Source organism: Phocoena phocoena, chromosome 19 (assembly GCF_963924675.1).
Source record: "Phocoena phocoena chromosome 19, mPhoPho1.1, whole genome shotgun sequence".
NCBI classification, from domain to species: Eukaryota; Metazoa; Chordata; class Mammalia; order Artiodactyla; family Phocoenidae; genus Phocoena; species Phocoena phocoena.
In genome coordinates, this window is record NC_089237.1 from 6,814,854 (window position 1) to 6,838,090 (window position 23,237).

General features: G+C 47.9%; 2 protein-coding genes across 3 annotated transcripts; one reads left to right on the forward strand and one right to left on the reverse strand.

The window, feature by feature from the left end:
- Positions 1–2,523: 2,523 nt before the first annotated feature.
- On the reverse strand, positions 2,524–7,513 carry ATP5PD (ATP synthase peripheral stalk subunit d). Of its 2 annotated transcripts, XM_065897278.1 has the most exons (6): positions 7,501–7,513; positions 5,798–5,928; positions 5,418–5,514; positions 3,169–3,240; positions 2,868–2,930; positions 2,524–2,724 (listed from the first exon to the last, which is right to left on the reverse strand). In XM_065897278.1, exons 2-6 carry the CDS (start codon positions 5,917–5,919, stop codon positions 2,593–2,595), a joined length of 486 nt encoding a protein of 161 aa, XP_065753350.1. In that variant the 5' UTR covers positions 5,920–5,928; positions 7,501–7,513; the 3' UTR covers positions 2,524–2,592. The 2 variants fall into 2 exon arrangements, with proteins under 2 accessions (XP_065753350.1, XP_065753351.1); XM_065897279.1 differs by lacking the exons at positions 3,169–3,240; positions 7,501–7,513 and having other exon boundaries at positions 5,798–5,919.
- Positions 7,514–7,826: 313 nt separating this feature from the next.
- Positions 7,827–20,301, forward strand: KCTD2 (potassium channel tetramerization domain containing 2). The gene is made up of 6 exons (XM_065897519.1): positions 7,827–8,165; positions 9,785–9,893; positions 12,425–12,516; positions 16,813–16,908; positions 19,006–19,131; positions 20,272–20,301. The coding sequence occupies exons 1-6, from the start codon at positions 7,827–7,829 to the stop codon at positions 20,299–20,301; spliced, it is 792 nt and encodes a 263-aa protein (XP_065753591.1).
- The last annotated feature ends 2,936 nt before the right edge of the window (positions 20,302–23,237 follow it).

Here is a 23,237-nt window from a genome sequence, read left to right on the forward strand (position 1 = left end):
GTTTGTAAAGCACTTTCTATCATTAACTAGGTCTACTAGTTTATCCTGAAATACCATTGTTTAAATTAAAGCAGGATAAATGCATATTTTTTTTTCCTTCAATGCCGGTTTTTAGAGTAAGGAGTTGGAACCCTTGATATAGCCAATGTATCCTTCTTTTTCTTTGGCCACGCCTCTGCTTGTGGGACCTTAGTTCCCCCACCAGGGACTGAACCCAGCCCAGCAGTGAAAGCACCGAGTCCTAACCACTGCACCACCAGGGAATTGCCTTTTTTTTTTTAAAGGATGGACAACTTGTAGTTGGATTTTAGCTGACCCAGTCTGAATTATTGCCTTCTAATAGGGGTCTTTACTGATCCATAATCATCCTAAGTATGCTTGGTTCTGTATTTATGCTACTTACGTTTTTGCTGATTTCTTTAACCTTTGCCATATAGGATGTACTTTTCTCTCTTGTGACTTGAAAAGCATAATCCTATTTTACTAGTGATAATTTTTAATGTAAAATCAATGCATGCTCAATGCAAAAACTTCAAATGATTCAGGATATAACACTTAAAAGTGCCCCAATCCTTCCTAAATGCCTTGGACTGAGAGCACGTTGTCAGTTTTTCACTGTTGTTTCTTCCTGTGAGTCTTCCAAAGGCTCTCCCTCAAGTGCTAGGGACCCCTCCCTTTATGTCACAAAACTTTCATAGGACTCATGTTGCTTCTTCCCTTGAACACACGTTCTAACCACACTCCGAAAGCAAACTCAATGGCTTTTTCTAAGATTCCCATGTGTTCACTTGTCTGAATCCCTGTATCTTCAGCTGGATGGCTGGGTGCCAGTTCAATGATTCACAGCCTGGGGGGAGGGAGCGAAGGGTACTCGTTTTGTGCATTAAAATCCATCTGGCAGGACTACTGCTGAACATCAGATTATGTTACGACTAAAGCAGCTCTAAGTGGAACATGCCTTGCCCCTCAATTACAGTTTACCTTCGGCCTAGCCCCTGCCCTACAAATTAGGGGTGATAGTGCCCCAGGCTTCCTCTGCTTATGTCCTTTAAGACTACATTACTTTTTTGAGCGTTATCAGCAACTGTTGATCTTCTCCAGTAAATTCTGGAATCTCTGGCAGAAGTGTCACAAAATTATTGGCCTGTGCACATTACCCTTCCCCTGGTAGGTTTTTTTTTTTTTTGGTCTTCATTGCTGCGCCTGGGCTTTCTCTAGTTATGGTGAGCGGGGGTTACTCTTTGTTGTGGTGCGCAGGCGGTGGCTTCCCTTGTTGCGGAGCACGGGCTCTAGGCGTGCGGGCTCAGTAGTTATGGCTCGCGGGCCCTAGAGCGCAGGCTCAGTAGTTGTAGCTCACGGGCTTTGTTGCTCCGCGGCATGTGGGATCTTCCCGGACCAGGGCTCAAACCCGTGTCCCCTGCATTGGCAGGCGGATTCCTAAACACCGCGCCAGCAAGGAAGCCCCTCGGTAGGTTTTTCCTACAGGATTTAAGCCATATCAAGCCATGTCAAGCCAGATGCCTTTGCTTAGATCACTTTCTTACCAAGAAACTTCCCAGGTTACCTCATTTAATTCTCATTACAATCGTGATGTTTGTAAATGAGAAAAGGAAAGTCCTGAGATGGTAAACGATTAGTCTAGAACCAGCAACTAAATGGCCAAGGGCAGGCATAAGCAATTAGGCATACCAGGTCCTCTGACTTCCAAGGGCAATAGAACTTTTCCCACCACCTCATCTTTTTTTTTTTTTTTTTTAGCGGTACACTGTTGTGGTCTCTCCCGTTGCGGAGCACAACCTCCGGACATGCAGGCTCAGCGGCCATGGCTCACGGGCCCAGCTGCTCCGCGGCATGTGGGATCTTCCCGGACCGGGGCACGAACCCGGGTCCCCTGCATCGGCAGGTGGACTCCCAACCACTGCGCCACCAGGGAAGCCCCCACCACAGGGAAGCCCCCACCACCTCATCTTACTTTAAACCACCTACATTTCCTGGCATCGCTCAGGAGTCCTGCTAACTACAATCAATACTAGGATCTTTTTTAATGAAACGATGGAATTAAAATAATTTCCTATGTTCATATACAAAGCTATAACAGGTTTTAACTTTGTGACAAAATTTCTTTTCATACCACATTTAAACTGAAGAGCTGAAGTACAGAAAAGTAGATCCCTGCTGCTACTCGCCCTGCTGTTACATCTGCATGTGACTTACTGATGGACACGTAGAAGGAAGCACTCCCTAGGAATCAATGGTTTGAAAGCAAAGAGAAAGTTCAAGGCAATCAATAGATAATGATTCCTCTTTACCATATTCCAGTGAAAAACACTGTCATCGACCCTACTGTTATTTGTTAAGATTTCAGCAGCCCTGGGGGCTCAGCAACTGGCTCCTACAGGCCCTTACCGTTAGGCAACAGCACACACCTATAGGCATACCTTTCCATTTTAACAAAAACTCCGCTCCCAGTGAGGTAACTCCAGAGTTTAACTATCTCAGCCGCAAAGGAGCAGACACACACAGCACTATATAATTATTTTTAACGTCCAGAGTTTATAATTCAAGGGCCAGAGCTTTCTCCCAGACTCAAGTTTATAATTGCTCAATTGGCTGGTGAGGCCAGTAGGGATACTTCTTCTTATCTAATTTGGTGTCTGGGAAGACTTCATTCAAGTCCTCAATGGTCATCTGATCAAATGGAATGATGTTCTTCATCTTCTCCAGCTAGAAAAAGACGGGAACTGTGTTAAGATAAATAGGGCTGCAGAGATGCAAGAAAGAATCCAAGGCAGGTTACCCCCACTGGGTGAAAGATGTGTGGCCGTGAAGGAGAGGAAATATAAGCAAAGGCCTAGGCTCATCCTTACCTCTTTCTCGTATTCCTCAATCCTGGTCTTAGAGAGAGACAAAAACTCAGCACAAATCTTCACCTTTTAAGAGAAGGGAGAAATTCTGTTTACAGAAACGTAATCATACAGTATGTACTCCTTTGCTGGTTTCTTTCACTCACATAATTATTTTGAGGTTCATCCATGTTATTGCGTTTATTAATAGTTCATTCCTTTTGATTGATCCTTTAAAGTCACTCCACCTTAACCTTACTAGGAAGAAACAGAACTGTCAGGAATTAAGAGAATTTTAGAATAAATAAGAGCCTCCGATACTTACATCTTTTTCTTCTTCAGCATCCACCTGGGCAGTGTATTTATCCTCCGGCACAGGAACCTTCAGGGCATTAAACTACAAAACAGTGACAGTGAGTTGTCGTTAATATAACCAAGAGCCCCCACAAAAGGGCTCAAAGCTGCTAATCGTAATAGAGCGTATAAAAACACATTCTCCGTTCAGGGAGGAAACCAGCATGCATCTAGGGCATCGTAGTGGAAAGATTACTAGACAACCAATGGAAGCTCAAGGTTCTTCTCTGCCCCATCAATAACTAACTGGAGACCTTGGACAATTCTTTATTACAGTGAGCTTCAGTTTCTCCACCTGATAAAGAGAGTTGGACTTGATGACCTCAAAGAACCCTGCAGTTCTAAAGAAATTCTGATTTGTTTTTTTTAAAGAATTCTGCATTTTTATTGCACTCAAATAACATCAAACAGAAGACGTTCACATTATTATTATTTTTATTTTTTTTCTTTTTGCGGTACGCAGGCCTCTCACTGCTGTGGCCTCTCCCGTTGCGGAGCACAGGCTCCAGACCCGCAGGCTCTGCAGGCCATGGCTCACGGGCCCAGCCGCTCCGCGGCATGCGGGATCCTCCCGGACCGGGGCACGAACCCGTGTCCCCCGCATCAGCAGGCGGACTCCCAACCACTGCGCCACCAGGGAAGCCCAGTTCACATTATTTTTAGAAAATCCATTGATGTTGCCCAGCTTGGCATATATTTGTAAAAGACAAGGCTCATTCATTGAGATATTTGGAATTAGAAAGTATTTGAAGTTGACCACAGCATAATGAATCCTCAGTGTCCAGAGTTCTAGAGATGATTATATACAAAAATCCAGAAAAATTTACTTTACACATTTATCAGTTCTAGGTCACTCCTAAGTTTCCCTAAAAACATATGGCTTTATAAAAAGTAGTGTTCTAGGATTTCCCTGGTGGCGCAGTGGTTAAGAATCCGCCTGCCAATGTAGGGGACACGGATTCAATTCCTGGTCCGGAAAGATCCCATATGCCATGGAGCAACTAAGCCCGTGCGCCACAACCACTGAGCCTGCGCTCTAGAGCCCATGAGCCACAACTACTGAGCCTGCATGTCACAACTACTAAAGCCTGCATGCCTAGAGCCCTTGCTCCGCAACAAGAGAAGCCACCGCAATGAGAAGCCTGCGCACCGCAATGAAGAGTAGCCCCCGCTCGCCGCGACTAGAGGAAGCCCGCACGCAGCAGCAGAGACCCAACACAGCCAAAAAAACGTAGTGTTCTATAATTCACAATAGAAAGTAAGAGCTTTATTAGATGTTGAGCAGCAACTCCGTATTACCCAGATCACAGGTTTAGAAAATTATTTTTTTGTAATGTATCACTTTGGGTTTCACTACACTAGGGTTCAGCATTAATTACTACAGTGTAACAACGCTCTCTAATGATAAATATATAAAATCTCTGATTTTCATCTTTTTAAAAAATTTATTTATTATTATTATTGTTTTTGGCTGCACCACACGGCATGCAGGATCTTACTTCCCTGACCAGGGACTGAACCTGTTCCCCCTGCAGTGGAAGTACAAAGTCCGAACCACTGGACCGCCAGGGAAGTCCCCCGATTTCTCTTTTAAAAGAAACCGTAGTGGACTGGCGTAAGTCATGTTTGCATAATGGAGGTGGAGGAGATGGCCTCCTTAGAAGACAGCTTAGTGTTGTGGCCCCAGCACTTAGCACTGCACCTGGCACAGAGTGGGCCCTCAATAAGCAACTGTTGAATCAACAAACTACAGATGTTGAAATTTAACATCAGAAGAGGATAGGTGAGCAAGAGATCACAGCTACAAGGGACATTAAAAAAGACAGCAGAGAAAAGAGGAAAACAGTAAAAGGATAGAAAATTAATGTTACGTTTGTTCTAAAAGGAGACAGGTGGGGAGCTAAGAAGGAACTCAGAGTTGGGCAGAAACATCCAGCTCAAGAGCCCTCTGGCTCCCAGGTTAAGGCTCTGCCATACTGTTTCCTTGGATAAGAAACCTGCTGAATGAAGAGACCCTGAAGTCTCTGCACCTATTTACCATTTAAATCTATCATCACAAGACCTCTAGCCACACCCATCTCTCCTGAGCCTCCTTTGGATTCTGGGTGTTAATTTCACCCCTCTTTCCTCCCTGTCATCCTGCATGTGTAATTGTCCACCGTCCTGCTCCCTAAGCAGGATGTGTTACGAGACCAGAACTTTAGTTGCCTGAAGTCTCACCTTCTTCTCAAAGTCATCCACCAAGCCAGCCTTTGCCACACTGGCCTTGTAGTAAGCCCAGTCGATGGCAGGTGGCTTCTCAGGCAGAGCGGCCAACCTGATCACGTAGAAAAACAAAAGTTAAGATTGTTCCATGAGCAACAAAAAATTCACACAGCAATTTCCCTGTTCCTTATTCCTATGGCCTGGGGCTATCATCACACTCTTCCCTTGGAGGGAGATCAAAGGAATGCAAACAAATTACTTGTATTTGGAAAATGCATGGATTTCTTTATACTTTCTGCCGGAAGAACATGAAAAATTCATGTGCAATTCCAAAGCACATTTTGTTTCCACATTAAGTGACAGGTTAAGAGGCTCCCTCCCAGCAAGGTACTGACCTGGAGGTGAGGATCTCATTCCAGGATTTCAGGGAGTTAGCAACAGCCTTCTGGTTGGGGGGTATGATCTTCCCAAAAGCTACCCAGTCAATGGCTTTTAGAGTAAGTTTCCGTCCAGCCATCTAGAGATCCTAGAAAATAAAACTGGTCAGATCAAAACAGGACTCTTGGAGAGAATCGTCTGAAGGGCATCTTAGAAATATTCAGGTATTTCAGAAATAGATCAGCATCATATGAGTGGGTATATCTGTCAACTAAAGGAATGAGGATTACTAAATCAGAAAGAGGACAATTTACCTTTTCAAATTCAAGGTGTGCAACCTGGCATATAAATATATTCTCTCCCCACTAGATGGTCCTCCCTCTATTCCCCAATTCCTAACCTATCAAAGCCCAGTTCTCTAGTGTTTGCACTCCATGTACCTTTGGAAATACTGGTAATGCAATGGTCATGCATTACATAAAATAATTTAAATGCGTTTCCACTCAGTTTGCGTTTTATTCACTGATTCTCCAGGGCATAGAACCTGACACATACCCCCATTTCAACAAGGCTTAGTTAAATAGGGCAGACTCTCGACCAAAATTTCCTCACCTGAAAAATGGGGATAATAGCCCTGCTTACCTAAGAAGGCTGTTAAAAATATCAGATGTAATTGTGCACATCAATTTGCTCTACCATCTTATACAAACTTAAGGGGCTCTCTACCCGCTCCCTGTCAGATTAGTAATACACCTGCACCTTCCTATTCGTGTCTGATGGTCCCCTGCAGTGTTAGCACAAACCCTGAGTATACTGGCAATACGCTTAAAAAAGGTATTCAATACATGCGTGAATGTGAGAGAAGATGGAAAGTGATTACAGCCATTTCTTTTTAAACCAGGATAGGATATGGGAAAATAGTCAACTTAAACTAAATAAGGTCAATGTCAAACATTAGGAAAAAGACTGAAATGTCAAAAGGTCTTTACAAGTTATGGGCTGGATCACAAGGAAGATGGAAGAAATCTTCCCCAGGATCTCAAGACACGTGTCCAACACCTGCCGCTTCCTTTCACTCTCAGGATAGCTTATGTTTCCTGGAGTGGAGGTGAGGGGCAGGTGACCTTTAAATACACCAGAGAAATAAGTGCCCTTACAGAGACTTTTCCAAGCACAGAAGATAGGCTTCATAAATGGATTGCTGTCTTTTATTTACTGCTGAATCCCCAGCGCCTAGAACAGATCTTGCACAGGAGGTGCTCAGTGAATATCTGCTGAATCGGTAAATGAACCCTGCACTTGAGAAGCTCTGAAAGCTCCACACGCTCGAATGCTGAAACCTTCAGGAGGGAAGGGCACTGCCCTCCAACCGGCTGGGTGTCACTCAGCAAGCTAAAACGATCTCCCGGCAACGTTTCCGCATCCTCCAAACCGGACTACTGAAGTCGGCCAGGCTGGGGTAGGGCTGGACGAGACAAGGTTAGTGGAAGTGCCTAAGTCAGACGCGGCGGGGTCACGGACTGGCCCCTGCGACCTCGCGCTCGGGGGAGGGTAAAGGAAGGGAGCGCGGAGCAGCAGCTACAGCCGGGACACTGCCAGCAGGGCAACCGCAGGGCCCGATGTCCTCGGTAGGGGCGCGACAAGGGTCGGGCCGAGGTTTGCAGGCGGCAGATCAGAGGAACCCCCTGGGGTCGGACCTAACGCCCCAAACCTCACTCACCTTCACCGACCCCAGCGGCCCACAGTCCACACCACCAAGGAACGGAAGTGGGTCACCGGAAAGCCTCCCCTCAGCCAGCCCCAAAGCCAAGGGGGCGGGCCCTATTTCTCAGGTCAGCCAATGGTGATGGGGGCTGGTTCCGGAAGTCCCGTCCCCGAAGGCGGGCGCCTAGCCTCTACTGCCAGGGTCCCCGGGAGCTGGTTGGGGGCGCTCCCGTCCCTCTCCGCCGGCCCCTCCCCCGCCGATGGGCCGGCCCGGCTCTCCCTGCCAAGAGATGGGCCGGCCCGGCGGCGCGCGGGCAGCGGCGGCGGCGGTGGCGGCCCAAGATGGCGGAGCTGCAACTGGACCCGGCGATGGCGGGGCTGGGAGGGGGTGGCGGGAGTGGGCTGGGCGACGGTGGCGGCCAGGGTCGCGGGCCCCCCAGCCCTCGCCCCGCTGGCCCCACGCCCCGCGGGCACGGCCGCCAGCCCACCGCCGCCGCGCAGCCGCTGGAGCCGGGTCCCGGACCGCCCGAGCGGGCAGGGGGCGGTGGAGCCGCCCGCTGGGTCCGGCTGAACGTGGGCGGCACCTACTTCGTGACCACCAGGCAGACCCTAGGCCGAGAGCCCAAGTCTTTTCTCTGCCGCCTCTGCTGCCAGGAGGACCCGGAGCTGGACTCAGACAAGGTGTGCCCCGCCCTCGGGCGCGCCCCCGGCCTTCAGACCCCCTCGTTCCTCCTAGGCTTGTCCCCCGATTCCTGCAACACGCTTCTCACTGGCGGGCACCTCGGGCCGGGACCCCTTCCTCCTCCTCTTTCCCCGCCAGGCTAGCCCCCGGGGCTATTCTCCCCCATCCTCAGGCGCACGCGGGCTTTCTCTCTGACGCCACCCTTCGTTCTCAGCGGCTCCTTCCCCATACTGTGCCCACCTTCACCCACGAGAACCCACTCCACACCCCTTCTCCGTATTCCTCTCTGCACCTCTCATCCCAGCCCCTCAGGTCTGCATGAGTTTTCCCCTGGCTTCTCGTCAGCCCCTCACCGGTGGCCTGTGCCAGATGCATCCAGAACTGGGTCAGGGTGAGCTAAGGCATCTTTGTAGCTTTCTCAGACCTCCTCTCGGACCCCTCTGCCAAGTTGGGTGAAAGCCTGGGTCTGATGATGGCTTCGACAGCTGCAGGAAGTGCTTCTCATGATATCACACTTCTTTCCTGTGGTCCTGGTCCCTGAGCTCCTGTCTGGTAACTGTCATTGTTTTAGGTCGATATTTGAGATCAGATACGTTCCTTGGAAAGAGGTTGTCATTTGCCAGTGCAAACCTAAGCTGACCCGTTCAGACCAGGGAAAATGAAACCCAGAGAGTGCTGTTGGGCAAGTTGCATGGCTGCTAACCAGAGAGTTGAGAGGTGACAAGGCGCCTAACCCGTTTTCAGTTTGAGCTGTTGTCTGAGTTGTTTTTTCAACTTTACACGTTCATCTTTTAGTTTCCGACTTAAAAGCATTGATCATTGCTTACAGCGCCTTGTATCCCATAGAGCACTTAGCTGTTACCTTGCAACAGAGCTAGGGTTGGGTAAACATTGGTTGATTTCATTGATTCATCTCCTGCCTCTCCTGTAATAAATCTCAGATGGAAGGAAACCTGTCCTGCCCTAACTTTAAAGAGTTTCCAAAACCTTGCTTATTCTAAAGGAATTATTTGAGCTACCCCAAATTGTCCTTGTTGCAGTAGAAGCCAGTTTCTTCTTGTTCCCTTTACTGTAAAGATGAGTAGGATTAAAACTGCTCAGAGCCAAGTCCTGGCTGTGCCAAGCTTCCTGTGGGCACAGATCTGGAGTGTGTGAGTTACAGCTGCCAGTGCAGACTCCCACGGTTGTTGGCCCTGAGTTCTGGAGCATTGCCAACCGAACAGAGGTTTTCTTCGAATTAGGAATGTGATTCAGGCACAATAGAGAAGTCAGAATGTCCATCTCAAGCAAAAATTTAGATCATGCAACTATGGCGTTTTCTTCCTCGGTTTCTTTATAGCAAGTATCCCAAAGGAAGAGTGTTGGTAATTGCGTCAGAGTAAAAATTTTAGAAGTTCAAGTTAATGCCTAGATGATGAATATGACTGTACATCTGTAACACCCTCCCTGAAATGATCTTTAAGTACAAGATACACAAAGCTAGGCTTCTTGCCAATAGTTTGTGATAAATATCTAGCAAAACTTGCCCTCTCACTCGTGCATTGTGACAGAGAGGTGGAAACCCTGCCCTGACTTAGCCTGAAAGCTCCACAATGATACCCTTATGTTTGGTTGGCAGGACGAGACAGGGGCCTATCTGATTGACAGGGACCCTACCTACTTTGGTCCTATCCTGAACTACCTCCGCCATGGGAAGCTCATCATTACGAAGGAGTTGGCAGAAGAAGGTAAGAACGATGTTTGCATTGGGCGTTTTCAAAGTTCAGGTCAAATCTTTAAAGCTGTTTCACAGATTTGAATTTTTTTTTTCCCACAGATTTTATTTTATTTTATTTTTTTCTGGCCGCACCGTGCGGCCTGTGGGATCTTAGTTCCCCAGCCAGGGATTGAACCCGTGCCCCCTGAATTGGGAGCGAGAAGTCTTAACCACTGGGCCGCCAGGGAAGTCCTGAGATTTGAATTTTGAGGTTTTCATCAAACTCATGTGCAGTAGATAGTGTAGGAAACCTTTACGAAAATAAATAGGGAGCCTCCAATTACCTAGTCTAATCTGAGAGGGTCTTGAAGGAGCCCCTTTCGGTTCGCTTCAGCCTCCTTTGGGAGAAGGAAGCTACGTAGCTCAGCTTTGGAGATAGCTTTGGAGTTTTTTCTGAACCTGCAGAATTGTCAGGACCCCTTTTTACATTTACTTATTACTAGCCGTGAATGTCCACAGCCTGAAGCAACAAATCTCTGACATTTAGCTATTCGTACTTTCAACTTTAGTTTGAACTTGCAGCTGTAAAAAAAAAAAAATAATAAAGGCTTGGCCTCATTTCTTTTAAGACTGGTCTCATGCTTCCTTGTAAATTTTTGCATCTGACCTAATTCATTCTCCAGCCCGTTGTCAGGTGCATCGTTATTTGACTCATCTTTTTCGTTTGTAGAGCATTTGGACTGTAAGTGGGTCTAGACATCTTTCTAAAAGGCTGTCTTGGGGGTGGGATAGGGAGGGTGGGAGGGAGACGCAAGAGGGAGGAGATGTGGGGATATATGTATATGTATAGCTGATTCACTTTGTTATACAGCAGAAACTAACACACCATTGTAAAGCAATTATACTCCAATAAAGATGTTTAAAAAAATAAATAAATAAAAAATAAAAGGCTATCTTGGTCTCACTGAGGCATTCCGTTGAAGACTGGGGCCTGTCCCTAGAGCCAGGGCACCCTGACCTGGGAGCTTCAGCTCTGCGTGAGAAAGCTGTAATGGCCGTGCTAATTAATGAAGTGGCTGCAGAACACTGCTGTTAAAACCAGTCAAAAGAGGAACCACCCTCCCTTTTTTTTTTCCTTAACATTTCAAATGCACACAAAGTAATGGGAATAGTGCAGTAAATCCCACCCACCATCCAGCTTCAGCAATTACCAACACATGGGTACTCTTGTTTCTTGAAAAGAGGAATCTTTTCTAATGCCTTAAAAAAATTCATTTTGAAATAATTTCAGATTTAGAGAAAAGAACTCCGTTTACCCAGATTCACCAATTTTTAACATTTTTTGGTCATATTTGCATTACGATACATTCTCTGTTTCCTCCTCCCCACTCTTTTTCCTCTCCCTCTTCTAGTTTTTATTTCAGAACTATTTGAGACTAGGTTACAGACTTCACCCCTTAATGCTGCAGTGTGTACTTCTCAAGAACAGGACATTCTCTCACATAACCACAATACAGTTATCAAATTCAGGAAACTTAATATTGATGAACACCTTAACTATAGCTTATAGTCTAATTTTATCAGTTTTTCCATTAATGGTATTCATAGCAAATTCTTTTCCTGGTGCAGGATCACACATCCCATTTAGTTATCCTGTCTCAGGCCTTTGATATTTTGTTTGTTTTTGTTTTATTTATTTATTTATGGCTCTGTTGGGTCTTCGTTTCTGTGCGAGGGCTTTCTCTAGTTGTGGCGACGGGGGCCACTCTTCATCGTGGTGCGCGGGCCTCTCACTATCGCGGCCTCTCTTGTTGCGGAGCACAGGCTCCAGACGCGCAGGCTCAGTAGTTGTGGCTCACAGGCCTAGTTGCTCCGCGGCATGTGGGATCCTCCCAGATTGGATCTCGAACCCGTGTACCCTGCATCGGCAGGCAGATTCTCAACCACTGCGCCACCAGGGAAGCCCAGGCCTTTGATTTTGTTTAGCATGGGATTCTTTTTTTTTGGATTGAACCCAGGGCCGTGGCAGTGAAAGCTGCGAGTCCTAACCACTGGACCGCCAGGGAAGTCCTATGCATGGGATTCTTTCAATGACTGCCTTTTATATTGTTCAAATAATAAGCATCTTGTTAAATTTGGTCCACATAAATTTACACACACACACACACACACACACACACACAGACCTTTGGTCATTTTTAGGACAAACTGGGCAGAAATTGCAAGCTCAAGAGTTGTCCAGTGGGACTAGTTCCAGGAACTAAGTGACATATGGTAAAGGTGTCCTGCAGCTCACGGGCAGGTGCAGGGAGAGCAGGGGAAGGTGCCAGGTGGGAAACTGCAGGGGTGAAACGGAGTAAACAGAGCACTGTTGACTCACTGCCGTTGGGGAAAAGGTCACGGGTGCACACCAAACAGCAAAGAAACATTTCCCAGGCTGAAGGAGTTAGACTAGACTTGCATTTGAAAGATAGAGTTCTTAACAAGCTCATGAACTCCAGCCTCTTCCTGCCGTTTTCTGGGGAATTGACACACATCTAACTACAGTTTTGGTCCTTCTAGGTGTGCTGGAGGAAGCGGAGTTTTATAACATTGCGTCTCTCGTGCGACTTGTTAAGGAAAGGATACGGGACAACGAGAACAGAACTTCACAGGTAATGGGTTTTGAACTCTTAAGGGGAAGATATCCCAAGTGGCTCTCTTTGTCCATGTGTCTGGGTGTGATTTGAAATGGATGATGTGCTGCTTGGCCAGAGCCCTGCCTTTCCCCATAGAGCCGGAGGTCTCTGTGCGGAACACCGTCCGTCTGCCAGACAGACAGCGTGTACTCTGCCAGACTTGTTCAGAACAAGGAAACAGAGGAGAAGAAATCACAAAGGAGACGAAACAGCCCCGTGTCCCCTTAGAAGAGCGGGAGGTTGTGGCTGCTCTCCATTTGGCAGTGGGAGGAGCCACTGCACTTGAGGTTCAAAGCCTGTTCTTTCCAGCGGAGTATCTGTCTCCCTTCATGTCCACGTGGAGGCCAAACAAGGTCTTGCTTCCGCCTGTTGGCTTCTGTTAATTAGGACCAGCCTTCAGCCTGTGGCCATGTCACATCGAGCTCCTGACAGCCTCTTGAAACCAGTCATGGCGTAGACTTTGCAAGTGGTTTGTGAAGCATGCTTCTAAGAAAATAATGTCAAGCTTCTCTTTTTATTATGAAGTCTGGATTTTTATGTTAACCTAGTAGATATAGTAACAAAAATCAAACAGAATTTGCCGCATAGTTTGAGAACAGAACGGAAGGCAGTGAGGCACTCTTACCTCATTTCATGTCGCATCACCCATCATGTGTCTTAAGTAAGTGGCGACAATAGCTTCTGTTAGGCCCTGGGGACCCCAACTGATAGGAGAAGGTCCACGCCTTCAAGAAGCTTAAAGTCTAGCGAGAAACACAGACACTCCCTTTCATGTATTTAGGCTCTATTTTAAGAGAGTTTAGCTGCAGTAACGGGGCAGAGTTGGACTCCAGCATGACTTACCTCTTATCCCATCAGATACTGGCGGTGGTCGCTTTCTTGAGATCTAATCTATTGCAATATAGAATTTTCCTTGAAATAAGAAGGCAATATGTTCCTTTTCAAAAGTAAAAAATAGTTCCTTGCTCTTTCTGTGTAAGACTTCATATATCAAAATTTTTCTGGCTCTAAATGGAATTATCTGGATGAATAACGGACACGTATGCTAAAAAATGAACTCTTTTATACATTTTATCTCTAGCACTTTGCAAAGGTGGAAAGGCTTATTCATTTAGTTCTCTTACATCTGCCCAACGGCTGAAAGGCTTCTTTTTAATGTTCAAAGATGAACTTGTATTTGGTTTGCAGATTACCGTATGAAATATGATCTAGTGTCACCAATCTTTCTGCCATCTCATCGTATATTTACATGGCATCTTTCACTATTATAGACACTTAATAGATGAGACGTTCTGAGAATATTGCCTCATCCTCAGTTTTCCACATTCCAAAAAACCCCTTTGATTGCTTACTATAAATATTGATGGTACCATAGAGGATGTCATTTGAAACCATTCGAATCATGGCCCCGGAACACTCTCAGTTCTTTGCCATTAGCAGATTCCTTGAGAGCATCGTTAGATTTCTATTTGATGACAGCAGTTAATTAGTTCTCTAGATTCTGAGGCTTGTGGATTTATACCCAGTTGGAAGCTTTTTTATTCTAGGAATGTCAAGACCCTTTTGATGTTAATTGATCTTTCCATCTGTCCTCTTTATTTAGTGGAGCTCTGGGCAATGGATTTGATGTTGTTCAATGACGTCCCCTTTTGCATTTGTCCCAAGTGGCTCTAAGGCTGAGTGTGGATTTCCGTGGCTGTCCCTTCAAACACGTTATCTCCTTTCGTTATCTCCTTTAACTTGTCTGCGTTGAAAGGAGACGCACGTGGCGGACGATAGGGCGAAGCCCAAGATGTGGGGGACCTACTCTGCCCTTTCTCAGTGACCTCACATCTCTTTTACTGGCTGCCACCATTCTATTACTCTGCTGTCCGTGGTAGTATTTTTTGCTAGGTGATTAATCTTGGTGCATTTGAGAGCACCAGTGGTTTACTTTGGCAGAGAATAAAAAAGAGGCAGCAGAGATATCTTAAATACCTGGGACTTGGACAGCTGTGGCCACTCTCAGGTCTTTCGGATGCTCTCCATCTTACAATATAAAACATCTGGTTGTTTCCAAAATGCGTGGCTAGAGTAATTGGAATTGTCAGAAGATTTGTCCTGTATTTTACATGGAAGAAATTTTTTTTTACCTTAGCACCTTGTTTAATGGTCGCTGTACCTCATTTAGAAGGACAAAATATACAAGAAAGATTATAATGTTGTCAGGCCGATCTGGGCTCAAGTCCCAGCTCTACCTCCAATCCACTTAATCGCTGTACAGCTTGGGCAAGATACTGTGCTCCGAACACCAGCGTCCCATGTGTAGAAGGAAGCCAACACCTGCCTTCCAGGACTGCAGTGAACACTAGACGAGAAGGGTGTCACGCTTGGGGCTTGTAGCACTCGGTGATCAGTAGCTGCTTTTATTTTTCCGGTATTCCCTAAGTTGTTCTAAAATGAATTTTCTAGGTAGCTGAAGCCAGCTTGTCCTTTTGAAAAAGTGTTAAGTTTTCATCATTCTTAAGGAAACAGTCCGTATTTCCTTAAAATCTGAGTGAACATACTGACCCCTCTCTCCATGACCAGGAGTCACTGTTGTGAACCTGGGTTGCTGTCTGTGCCTTATGCCCTCTGGGATGGGCAGTGAGTGTGCCGCTTTGCACCCAACACTGAATGGTCCCAGATTGCTAAATACCGAGTCCTCCTGTGCGCCTGTAATTGTCCTTCTGGGAACTGGAGCTTCCATCTGGCGAGCTTGCCTCCCTGCAGCCACCCTGGCTCTCTCGTGACTGGCGTCTTGTCCCCCATGGGCCAGATCACAAGTGTCAGTGAAGTGCAGGGGCCTTAGTGCTACGGCCGTGGGGCATGCATTTGAGTTGCTCTGCCTTTTGGCTTTCCATTCTAACTTATGTTCTAGAGAGTTGAGTCTGGCCAGCAAGTGGCCTTTCTCTGAATCTTTGACACCAACTGGGTGACCAACAGTTCAATCCTGTCCTAACCCTGACCACCCAGAGTCAGCGTCAGACTCCACGGGTCTCAGATGCCAGTCAGAAGTCTGGGTCCCCAGCCGCCTGCACTCTGTCTGGCTTGGCGACAAATGCGGGGGCTCCCACAATGCCCCCTTCACGTTCAGTAATTTACTAGACTAACTCGTGGAATTCAGGAAATGCTCTACTTACTATAGTTTATTATGAAGGATACAAATGAACAGCTGGATGAAGAGATTCATGGGGTGAAGTCCTAAAGGGTCCTGAGCACGGGAGCCTCTGTCCCCGTGTAGTCAGCACGCGCCACCCCCCAGCTGCGCAACACACGGATGTGTTTGCCACCCTGGAAGCTCCCTGAACCCCATCGCTTTTTTCAGGACATTCCATTTGGTAGGGAAGGTTGATTATATCATTGGCCTTCGGTAATTGAACTCAATCTCTAGTCCCTCCCCCTTCCCCCAGGGTCACAGGATGGGGCTGAAAGTTCTAATCCTCTAACTCCCTCAGTCTTTCTGGTGACTAGCTCATTAGCATACAAAAGACACTCCCCCCCATTTATTTATTTATTTGTTTGTTTGTTTTGGTTGCAGCATGAGGGATCTTTTAGTTGCGGCATGCTGGACTCTTCGTTGTGGCATGCATGTGGGATCTAGTTCCCCGACCAGAGATCGAACCTGGGCCCCCTACATTGGGAGTGAGGAGTCTTACCCACTGGACCACGAGGGAAGTCCCCAAAAGACACTCCTGTCCCTCAGGAGTTTCCAAAGGTTTTAGGAGGTCTGTGCAAGGAACCAGGAACAAAGACCAAATATTTTTTTATTATACGCGTATCTATAGCAGGAATGTTACCGTGTGACACTGAAACACTTCCAGGTAGCTTCAGCAGAGGGTAGAATAGCTTGAACATGTGTACATTATGGGGTCCCTATTTAATGTATTATTCCCGTATATAAGGTATCATTCTGAATAAACCAAGATAAGGTCTGCATTTTCAGCGTGTGTGTCAGCTATAGTGACTGAAGAAGAAAATGTGGCTTTCTTGTCCAGAGCAGTTTTACTCTTATTTTCTACTTGTTCAGGGTTATTTTATTTTATTCACGCTCTGGCCCCTATTTTCTTTTCGGGTAAAGTTTTTACTGACACACTACAGTACTGCTTGCAAAGGGGATGGCGGGTGGCCGCCAAGAAAAAGTTCCAGGCAAACTCCTTTCCAGTCTTTATTTTTTGGAGAGTCTCACCGAGGCAGCTGCAAACTGCTGTGCCCTTGAAACCGGTCCTCAAAGTCTGTGTGTGGTTGTCACAGGGCCCCGTGAAGCACGTGTACAGAGTCCTGCAGTGCCAAGAAGAGGAGCTCACGCAGATGGTGTCCACTATGTCTGACGGTTGGAAATTCGAACAGGTAATGTTCCTTTCGTGGGAGCAGCCCTGTATCTCAGCCTCGGAGCCAGTCGCCGCCTGTAGCCAGTTAATCACCCTGGGAGTCGGGTGGGGGCCGGATGTGATCCTGTTCCAAAACGGAGAAAGAGCCACTCCACGTGGATTCTTTGCGCGGTGGGACGTGATGAGTTGGGGAGAGCTGAGGGTAGGCTTATGTCTCCCAGCTTCATATCCAGAGTTTCTGCGTGGTTCTGCCCAGAGAGAGCCAGCCAGTTTGTTTAGGCTTGAAAGTGCCTCTCTGGGCTTTTTTCCCTCAGAGGGATTCCTTTCAAAAGTGCTGTGTTTATAAAGCAGAAACTTAACACACCATTGTAAAGCAATTATACTCCAATAAAGATGTTAAAAAAAAAAGTGCTTTGTTGACACATTCTAGAATAAGTAGCTAAAGAAGACTAGGGTTTGGCAGCAACCCTCCCTTCGCTTATCCCAGGGTCAGATCTTCATCATTCCGAGTCTGTGCGCCATCCACCAGGCACGGCGTGGTGAACAGCTGTGATGTGAAGGGATCAGACATCAAGGAGGATGGCGAGGTCCTTTCCATTCACTCTGGGTCTCTCTTCTTTAGCTTTGTGCTAGTGACCTGACCGAGGCATCAAAACAGTGTCTGAGAGCCGGGATTTTACTGCTTTCTTCCATTAGATGGCAGAATTGTTCATCTGTTGTCTTCAAAACACAGGGAGACTGAGCACGAATAGGACTGTTATAAATTCAGTGAATCATGCCTGTTTTTAGGTAGAGTTTAAGAGGTCAGCTGAGCTGTCACCATAAGCTTACCTTCTTAAATAACAGTTACTCTATGTGTTAACAGTATCATGTTATAGATCAAACACACAGGTGTCTCTGTCTTCAGAACCAATATTGATGATTCCTCACGCTTAGCTCCACTGCAGAATCAGTGCTGCCTGTATGTGGCAGCCTAGTTCTTGTTCAGGTGTTCTTCAAAGTGTCACCATACTTCCACTCCAGAAGTATTTTTTCCCTAGTATAAAGTTTCAAAGACAAAGGATATTATAACAACTTTTTTTTTTTTAAATAAAAAATTATTTACTTATTCTTGGCTGCATTGGATCTTCATTGCTGCACTTGGGTTTTCTTTAGTTTCGGCGAGCGGGGGCTACTCTTCGTTGTGGCTCGCAGGCTCTAGAGCTCGGGCTCAGTAGTCGTGGCACACGGGCTTCGTTGCTCCACGGCACGTGGGATCTTCCCGGACCAGGGATCGAACCCGTGTCCCCTGCCTTGGAAGGTGGATCCTTAACCACTGTGCCACCAGGGAAGTCCCTATAACAACTTTTTAAAACTATTCTTTGTGAAACTAATGAATAATTTATCCTGTTTTTCTCATCTTATTGATGTGCTGTGGGAGGACCAAGTCCGCTCCCTTTGACTCCATTACACGGAGGGGGAAGTTAAGGCCCAGGAAGGCTGAGGTGTCCGCAGCCCGGTCATACAGCAAGTCAGCCATGGTCTCCCGACTTGAGGCCTTGCGGACTTGCCAGGATGACCACACCCTCGGGCTCAGCTTCTCCCTCTCTGCATCTGTATTTCCTCTTTAGACTAGAGCCTGAGTTCAATTCACCAGAAAGGTTAGAAGTTCCAGCAGCATTTGGCTTAGAGCAGCTCTTCAGTGACTCGCGCGTGGTGCTTTCCAGAGCCTCCCGAGCACCGGTCTCCTGTCTAGGACTTCTGCTTAAAGATGAGCCAGCTCTGTGTAGGTGTTTTGGCTGAAGCAAGTGTCCGTTTTCATTCACAGAAGCATTCTGTTTCCCCTCAGTGTTTGCTAGAAGGAATAATGTGACCGTATCAATCCTGGCTGCTGCCTTTGGCACTGTTTCAAGTGCTTGGGTGAGGGGACAGTGGCAGAACTCACACTTTTCTTTGGGGAAGCCTGGTGCACAGCTGGGATCCAGTTATCCCCTGGGGCCTTGATAGACCCAGAGAATTCTTCATCCTTTGAGGAGCACAACAACAAAAGTTCAGTGAGGAGGAGGGTTTGATTTGTGTGCCACTTAAATATTTTAAGATCACTAATTGTATGTTCACCATATTCTTGTTTTATCAGCTAATCAGCATCGGATCTTCCTATAACTATGGAAATGAGGATCAGGCAGAATTCCTCTGTGTTGTCTCCAGAGAATTAAATAATTCTACCAATGGCATAGTCATTGAGCCGAGCGAGAAGGCAAAGGTAAGTTCCTTCACCCGACTTCCGTCTCTGACCCTTTGCTCCCAGCCCCTGCGCAGGCCTTGCCTGAACTGTTGCTCACAGGTTCTTCCCTTTCCTTCTCAAGCCAGCTTTGCATTTCCCCTTCATTTTGGCCTTTTGACTGTTGTAATTTTTTTTTCTTTCTTGGCTATGTTGGGTCTTTGTTGCTGCACGCAGGCTTTCTCTAGTCGCGGCGAGCGGGGGCTACTCTTCATTGCAGTGTGCGGGCTTCTCACTGTCGTGGCTTCTCACTGTCGTGGCTTCTCTTGTTGCAGAGCACAGGCTCTAGGCGCACGGGCTTCAGTAGTTGTGGCTCGCGGGCCCTAGAGCGCAGGCTTAGTAGTTGTGGCGCACGGGCTTAGTTGTTCCGTGGCATGTGGGATCTTCCCAGACCAGGGAAGGAACCTGTGTCCCCTGCATTGGTAGGCGGATTCTTATCCACTGCGCCACCAGGGGAGCCCCTGACTGTTGTAAGTTAAATCAGGACTTTTGGAGCAGTGACAGAGGCTTTTAGTTAGGACACGTGAACCAAAATAGGGTGGTCTTTTCCCAGCCTCTGTCAAATCAATGAAAAAGCTTATGGCCATTAATTACTAGAAGGTGAGAATTCTGAAACTCAAAATTGGAAAGTATTTTACCTTTATATTTTGAAACTGTTCTCTCCCTCTCTCTCTTTCTCTGCCATCTCAAGAGAAAAGGTGTTTGGTTACCTTTGTGATTCCCCCCGCCCCCTGACGCCCTGAAGTTACTGGAAAATGGTTGCACACTGTTATCTTTTTTCCTCCACTGTGCCCCCTCGTACACAGACACGCATACATGCTTCTAAATCATCAGTATGTGGTGAGCCCGGACCGTGTCCTTTCTCACAGGGAAGTGGTCCAACAGCACGTAAGCTTAGGCCTGGCCGTGTTCAGCCAAAGTCTTTTACAACTGCAGTGCTTCAGGGGCGGTTGCCTGGCTTCCTGGGGTAACAGCGATTGTCGTGCTGCTCCGCGGGGTCCAGTGGAAAGCGGCTCTGGGGCTCTTTCTCTTCCCTTGGCGGTCCGGTAAGCAACCACCGCCCAAAAGCAGTCTGCATCCAGCCTCCAAGCCTCAGCCCTCTTCCCCACCTTCCCCTTCCAGATTCTTCAGGAGAGAGGATCTCGGATGTAAAGTCCGGAGTCCTAACCGACGAGAGAGCAACCCAGCAGAGCACCTCTGTGAAGTTAAATCTTGCTCCTGTACAGTAACCGAGCTACTGCAAAGCAAAGCTGAGCCTGGCCCCCTGGTGGAGAAGTGTTCTGGTCAAAACCAAAGGAACCCCAGCCCCACCCACAGGAACCGGAAGACAGAGGCCGCTTCCAGCTGCAGAATACCTTTTCAGTACCTGCTTCTGTTTTCTTAGCCAATGTTACAACATATCTTTACAAGAGCAGCTGGGCTGGGTTCTCAGCTGGAGCTGATCTAGGGCTAGGGGGAGGGGAAGAGGAAGGCCTGGGTCTTTGCACATATGCTGTGCTTCAAGGAAGCTGGAGCAAAGGAAGAGGTTTTTCCCTGCGCCGTGCCATGTTTCCGCCTGAGTGGGCCACGTCGGACATTAGCACCGCTTTGTAACACCATCTTTCCCGGCCCATGCACCCCCAAATAATGCAGCAGATGCAAAGGGTTCTAGCTTCAGGTTGTTGAACTGAGGTTTGGATAGAGTTGCCAGAGTACCCCACATTCCTATGAACAAAGCCTCTTGGAGGACGGGGAGGATAGGGTGTCCTTGGTGGTGGTTGGAGACTGGGGATCGCAGCTCTGGATTCGGGGCACCCAGCTGCTACCATGTTCAGCTTTGCGTCGTTTGTCTCCAGCAGCTTGGACCCCCCCAGATAGCTTGCTTTCTCCCCAAGAAGAGGTTTGAGGCAGGCGGCACCTGCGCCGAATGAGACACAGACAGGCGCTTTAGGTAGTTGCTGTAACTGCTCCTGCAGCCTTTTCTTGCCCTCCATTGGCCCATCTTCCTTCCCTGACTTTTTAAACTGGGGCTGAGGGTAAAGGGACTTTGGACCCTCGATGGCTTGGGGTGGGGCCGGCTGTTTTCTTTGAAAGTTGCCAAATGTGTTATATTGTATCCAAAAGTGGTATCATTTTTGTGATCGTCTCTTGGAAATGCCTTGACCAAAAGTGCGATATTTGTGTCTCTTGGTTTCTGACCTGGGCGGCGTCAGTGAGCCCCACCCCCCACCATCCCCCATAGTGTGTGTGGGTTTGCTGGGCAGTCTGAGGACTCCCCCATCTCTGACCTAGCCCTCACCACCACTTCTTTCTGTGGAGTGCCAAGGCGTCGAGGATCAAACGCTGTTGGACCCAGAGGAGGAAAGCCCTCCTTTGGGCTGTGCCCTCGGAGCTGGTAACTGGACTTTCTAAGCTTTTGAGTCTCGATGAGCAGTCATGGAACGCAAAGGGGCCAGAGAATCCTGACTTTGCCCCGGGGGACTTTCTTAGGGTGGCAGATGGTCTGGAGGAGGGGGAGGTGCCCGTGGGGAATGCTCCATCCATAAAGGCCCCCTCGAGCCCATGGCTCCTAGGCGCCTTCGAAGCTGGGGTTCTCTCTGCTCCACAGCTCAGCTGTTTACTGCGTGGGTCTGGGGTCATGGTGTTTTGGAAATGACTAGCGACTAAGCCAGATGTCTTCCGAGCCTGTGACCTGCCCCTGCCCAGGTGGCCTAACCCTTCTCCAGGATTCGCACGTTGCCCTCACGTGTCTGTAGAGTAGGGTAGAAGTGTGTGTCCAGGGCGTCTGCTGACATGCTGGGTCTGCACACCAACGTGAACGTGCACGTCGGCTCCTCGGAAGCCTGGCCTGAGCCCAGGATTTTTACAGTTGTAAAATGTTAGAGGAACTTCTACCTACAATAAAAACAGTCACCCCTTCAGAAAGGTGACAGATGTCCATCCTGTCATCTTTCAGGGAAAATAAGATTTTGAGTGAGTCAAGGAAAAGCTGCCCTGAGTAGCACAGAACGATGGGCGAGGTGCTCTTTGGCCGATCTGAATAAGAACCCTGAATAAGAACCGACGGACTGAAAGGAGGGAAAGCAGCTGCATCTGGGGCCTCGTGGCCAATCAGATCTGCTTTCTGGGGCTCACCTGATGATCAGCCTCTGGTCCCAAGCCAGCAAGGAGGCGTGGGCCAGCCCCTCGGGACGCATTGTTTCTTTCATCGTGCTTCTCAGAGGTCCACCGTGGAGCCTGCGAAAAGACTGCTGAGCCCCTTGCTAAGTGATCTGAGGAACTAGAGGGCTGCCTTTCACCAAGCTTCCCTCCTCCCGGCAACCCCATGACAATTTCAGTTGTTCCAATGCTCCAGGAATCTGAGAGTGATTCGTTTCTTAGGGTTTCTGGAAAAGTGTTTTACCCAAGCTCTTTATGAACCTAGTTGGTGTTTTTTTCTTGAAAGCCTTCTCCCTCCGGGGGAGTAACTTCAGGCGGAGGTCTGGCCATGGGCTGGGGGGTATCACAGGACCAGTGACCCACGCTCTCCAGCTGCCCAGGGCTGCCACGTGGGGAGTGTCTCCCTGCTTCCTTCCCTGCCCAGGTCCGAGGCCGTGGGTGATGCAGGCCAGACCCAGGGAGCAGCCTGGCGTCTCCTGAGTGATGACCCCGAAGCCCGCTTCCATCTTCTCCTCAGAACCTGCTCTTTCTTGGCAGTGAGGCAGGGCCCAACCTCCTCTAGAGTAACTTAGTTTCTGCACAATTTTAACTGATCTCAGGGGTGTCCGTGAGGTGCAGAGGAGGAAGGGACAGAGATGCTGAGGGAGTAGGGCTGAGAAGTCACCCACACCCTCCAGCATGGCCTTTGAGCCAGGCCTTAGGGACCATGCCTGTCACTTGTGGGTGCCCTTTGTTACCATTTGTGTGTTTGAATAAAGTCTGAAATGCTGTGACCCTTTTTTTTCTCTCTGGTCAATAAAGACATGAAACAGACTTCTGAATCTTGAAAGCTTTGGTGTATGTTTTCCGATACTGCGAGCTCCCGGGTTCCTGCTGTCACTCACTGTCGGTGATTGTCATGCTCTCGTCAGGGGATGAATTTCACTGCACCTTTTTCTAGCAGGGCTTCT

Excerpts from the sequence above, each read along its gene's own strand:
- ATP5PD (XM_065897278.1), bottom strand. The coding sequence starts at position 5,919 with ATGGCTGGACGGAAACTTACTCTAAAAGCCATTGACTGGGTAGCTTTT. Across the intron at positions 5,515-5,797 it reads AATGAGATCCTCACCTCCAG|GTTGGCCGCTCTGCCTGAGA; the intron begins GTCAGTACCTTG and ends CTACGTGATCAG. Across the intron at positions 2,725-2,867 it reads TTGAGGAATACGAGAAAGAG|CTGGAGAAGATGAAGAACAT; the intron begins GTAAGGATGAGC and ends GTCTTTTTCTAG.
- KCTD2 (XM_065897519.1), top strand. The coding sequence starts at position 7,827 with ATGGCGGAGCTGCAACTGGACCCGGCGATGGCGGGGCTGGGAGGGGGT. Across the intron at positions 9,894-12,424 it reads GAAGGAGTTGGCAGAAGAAG|GTGTGCTGGAGGAAGCGGAG; the intron begins GTAAGAACGATG and ends TGGTCCTTCTAG. Across the intron at positions 19,132-20,271 it reads AGCCGAGCGAGAAGGCAAAG|ATTCTTCAGGAGAGAGGATC; the intron begins GTAAGTTCCTTC and ends TTCCCCTTCCAG.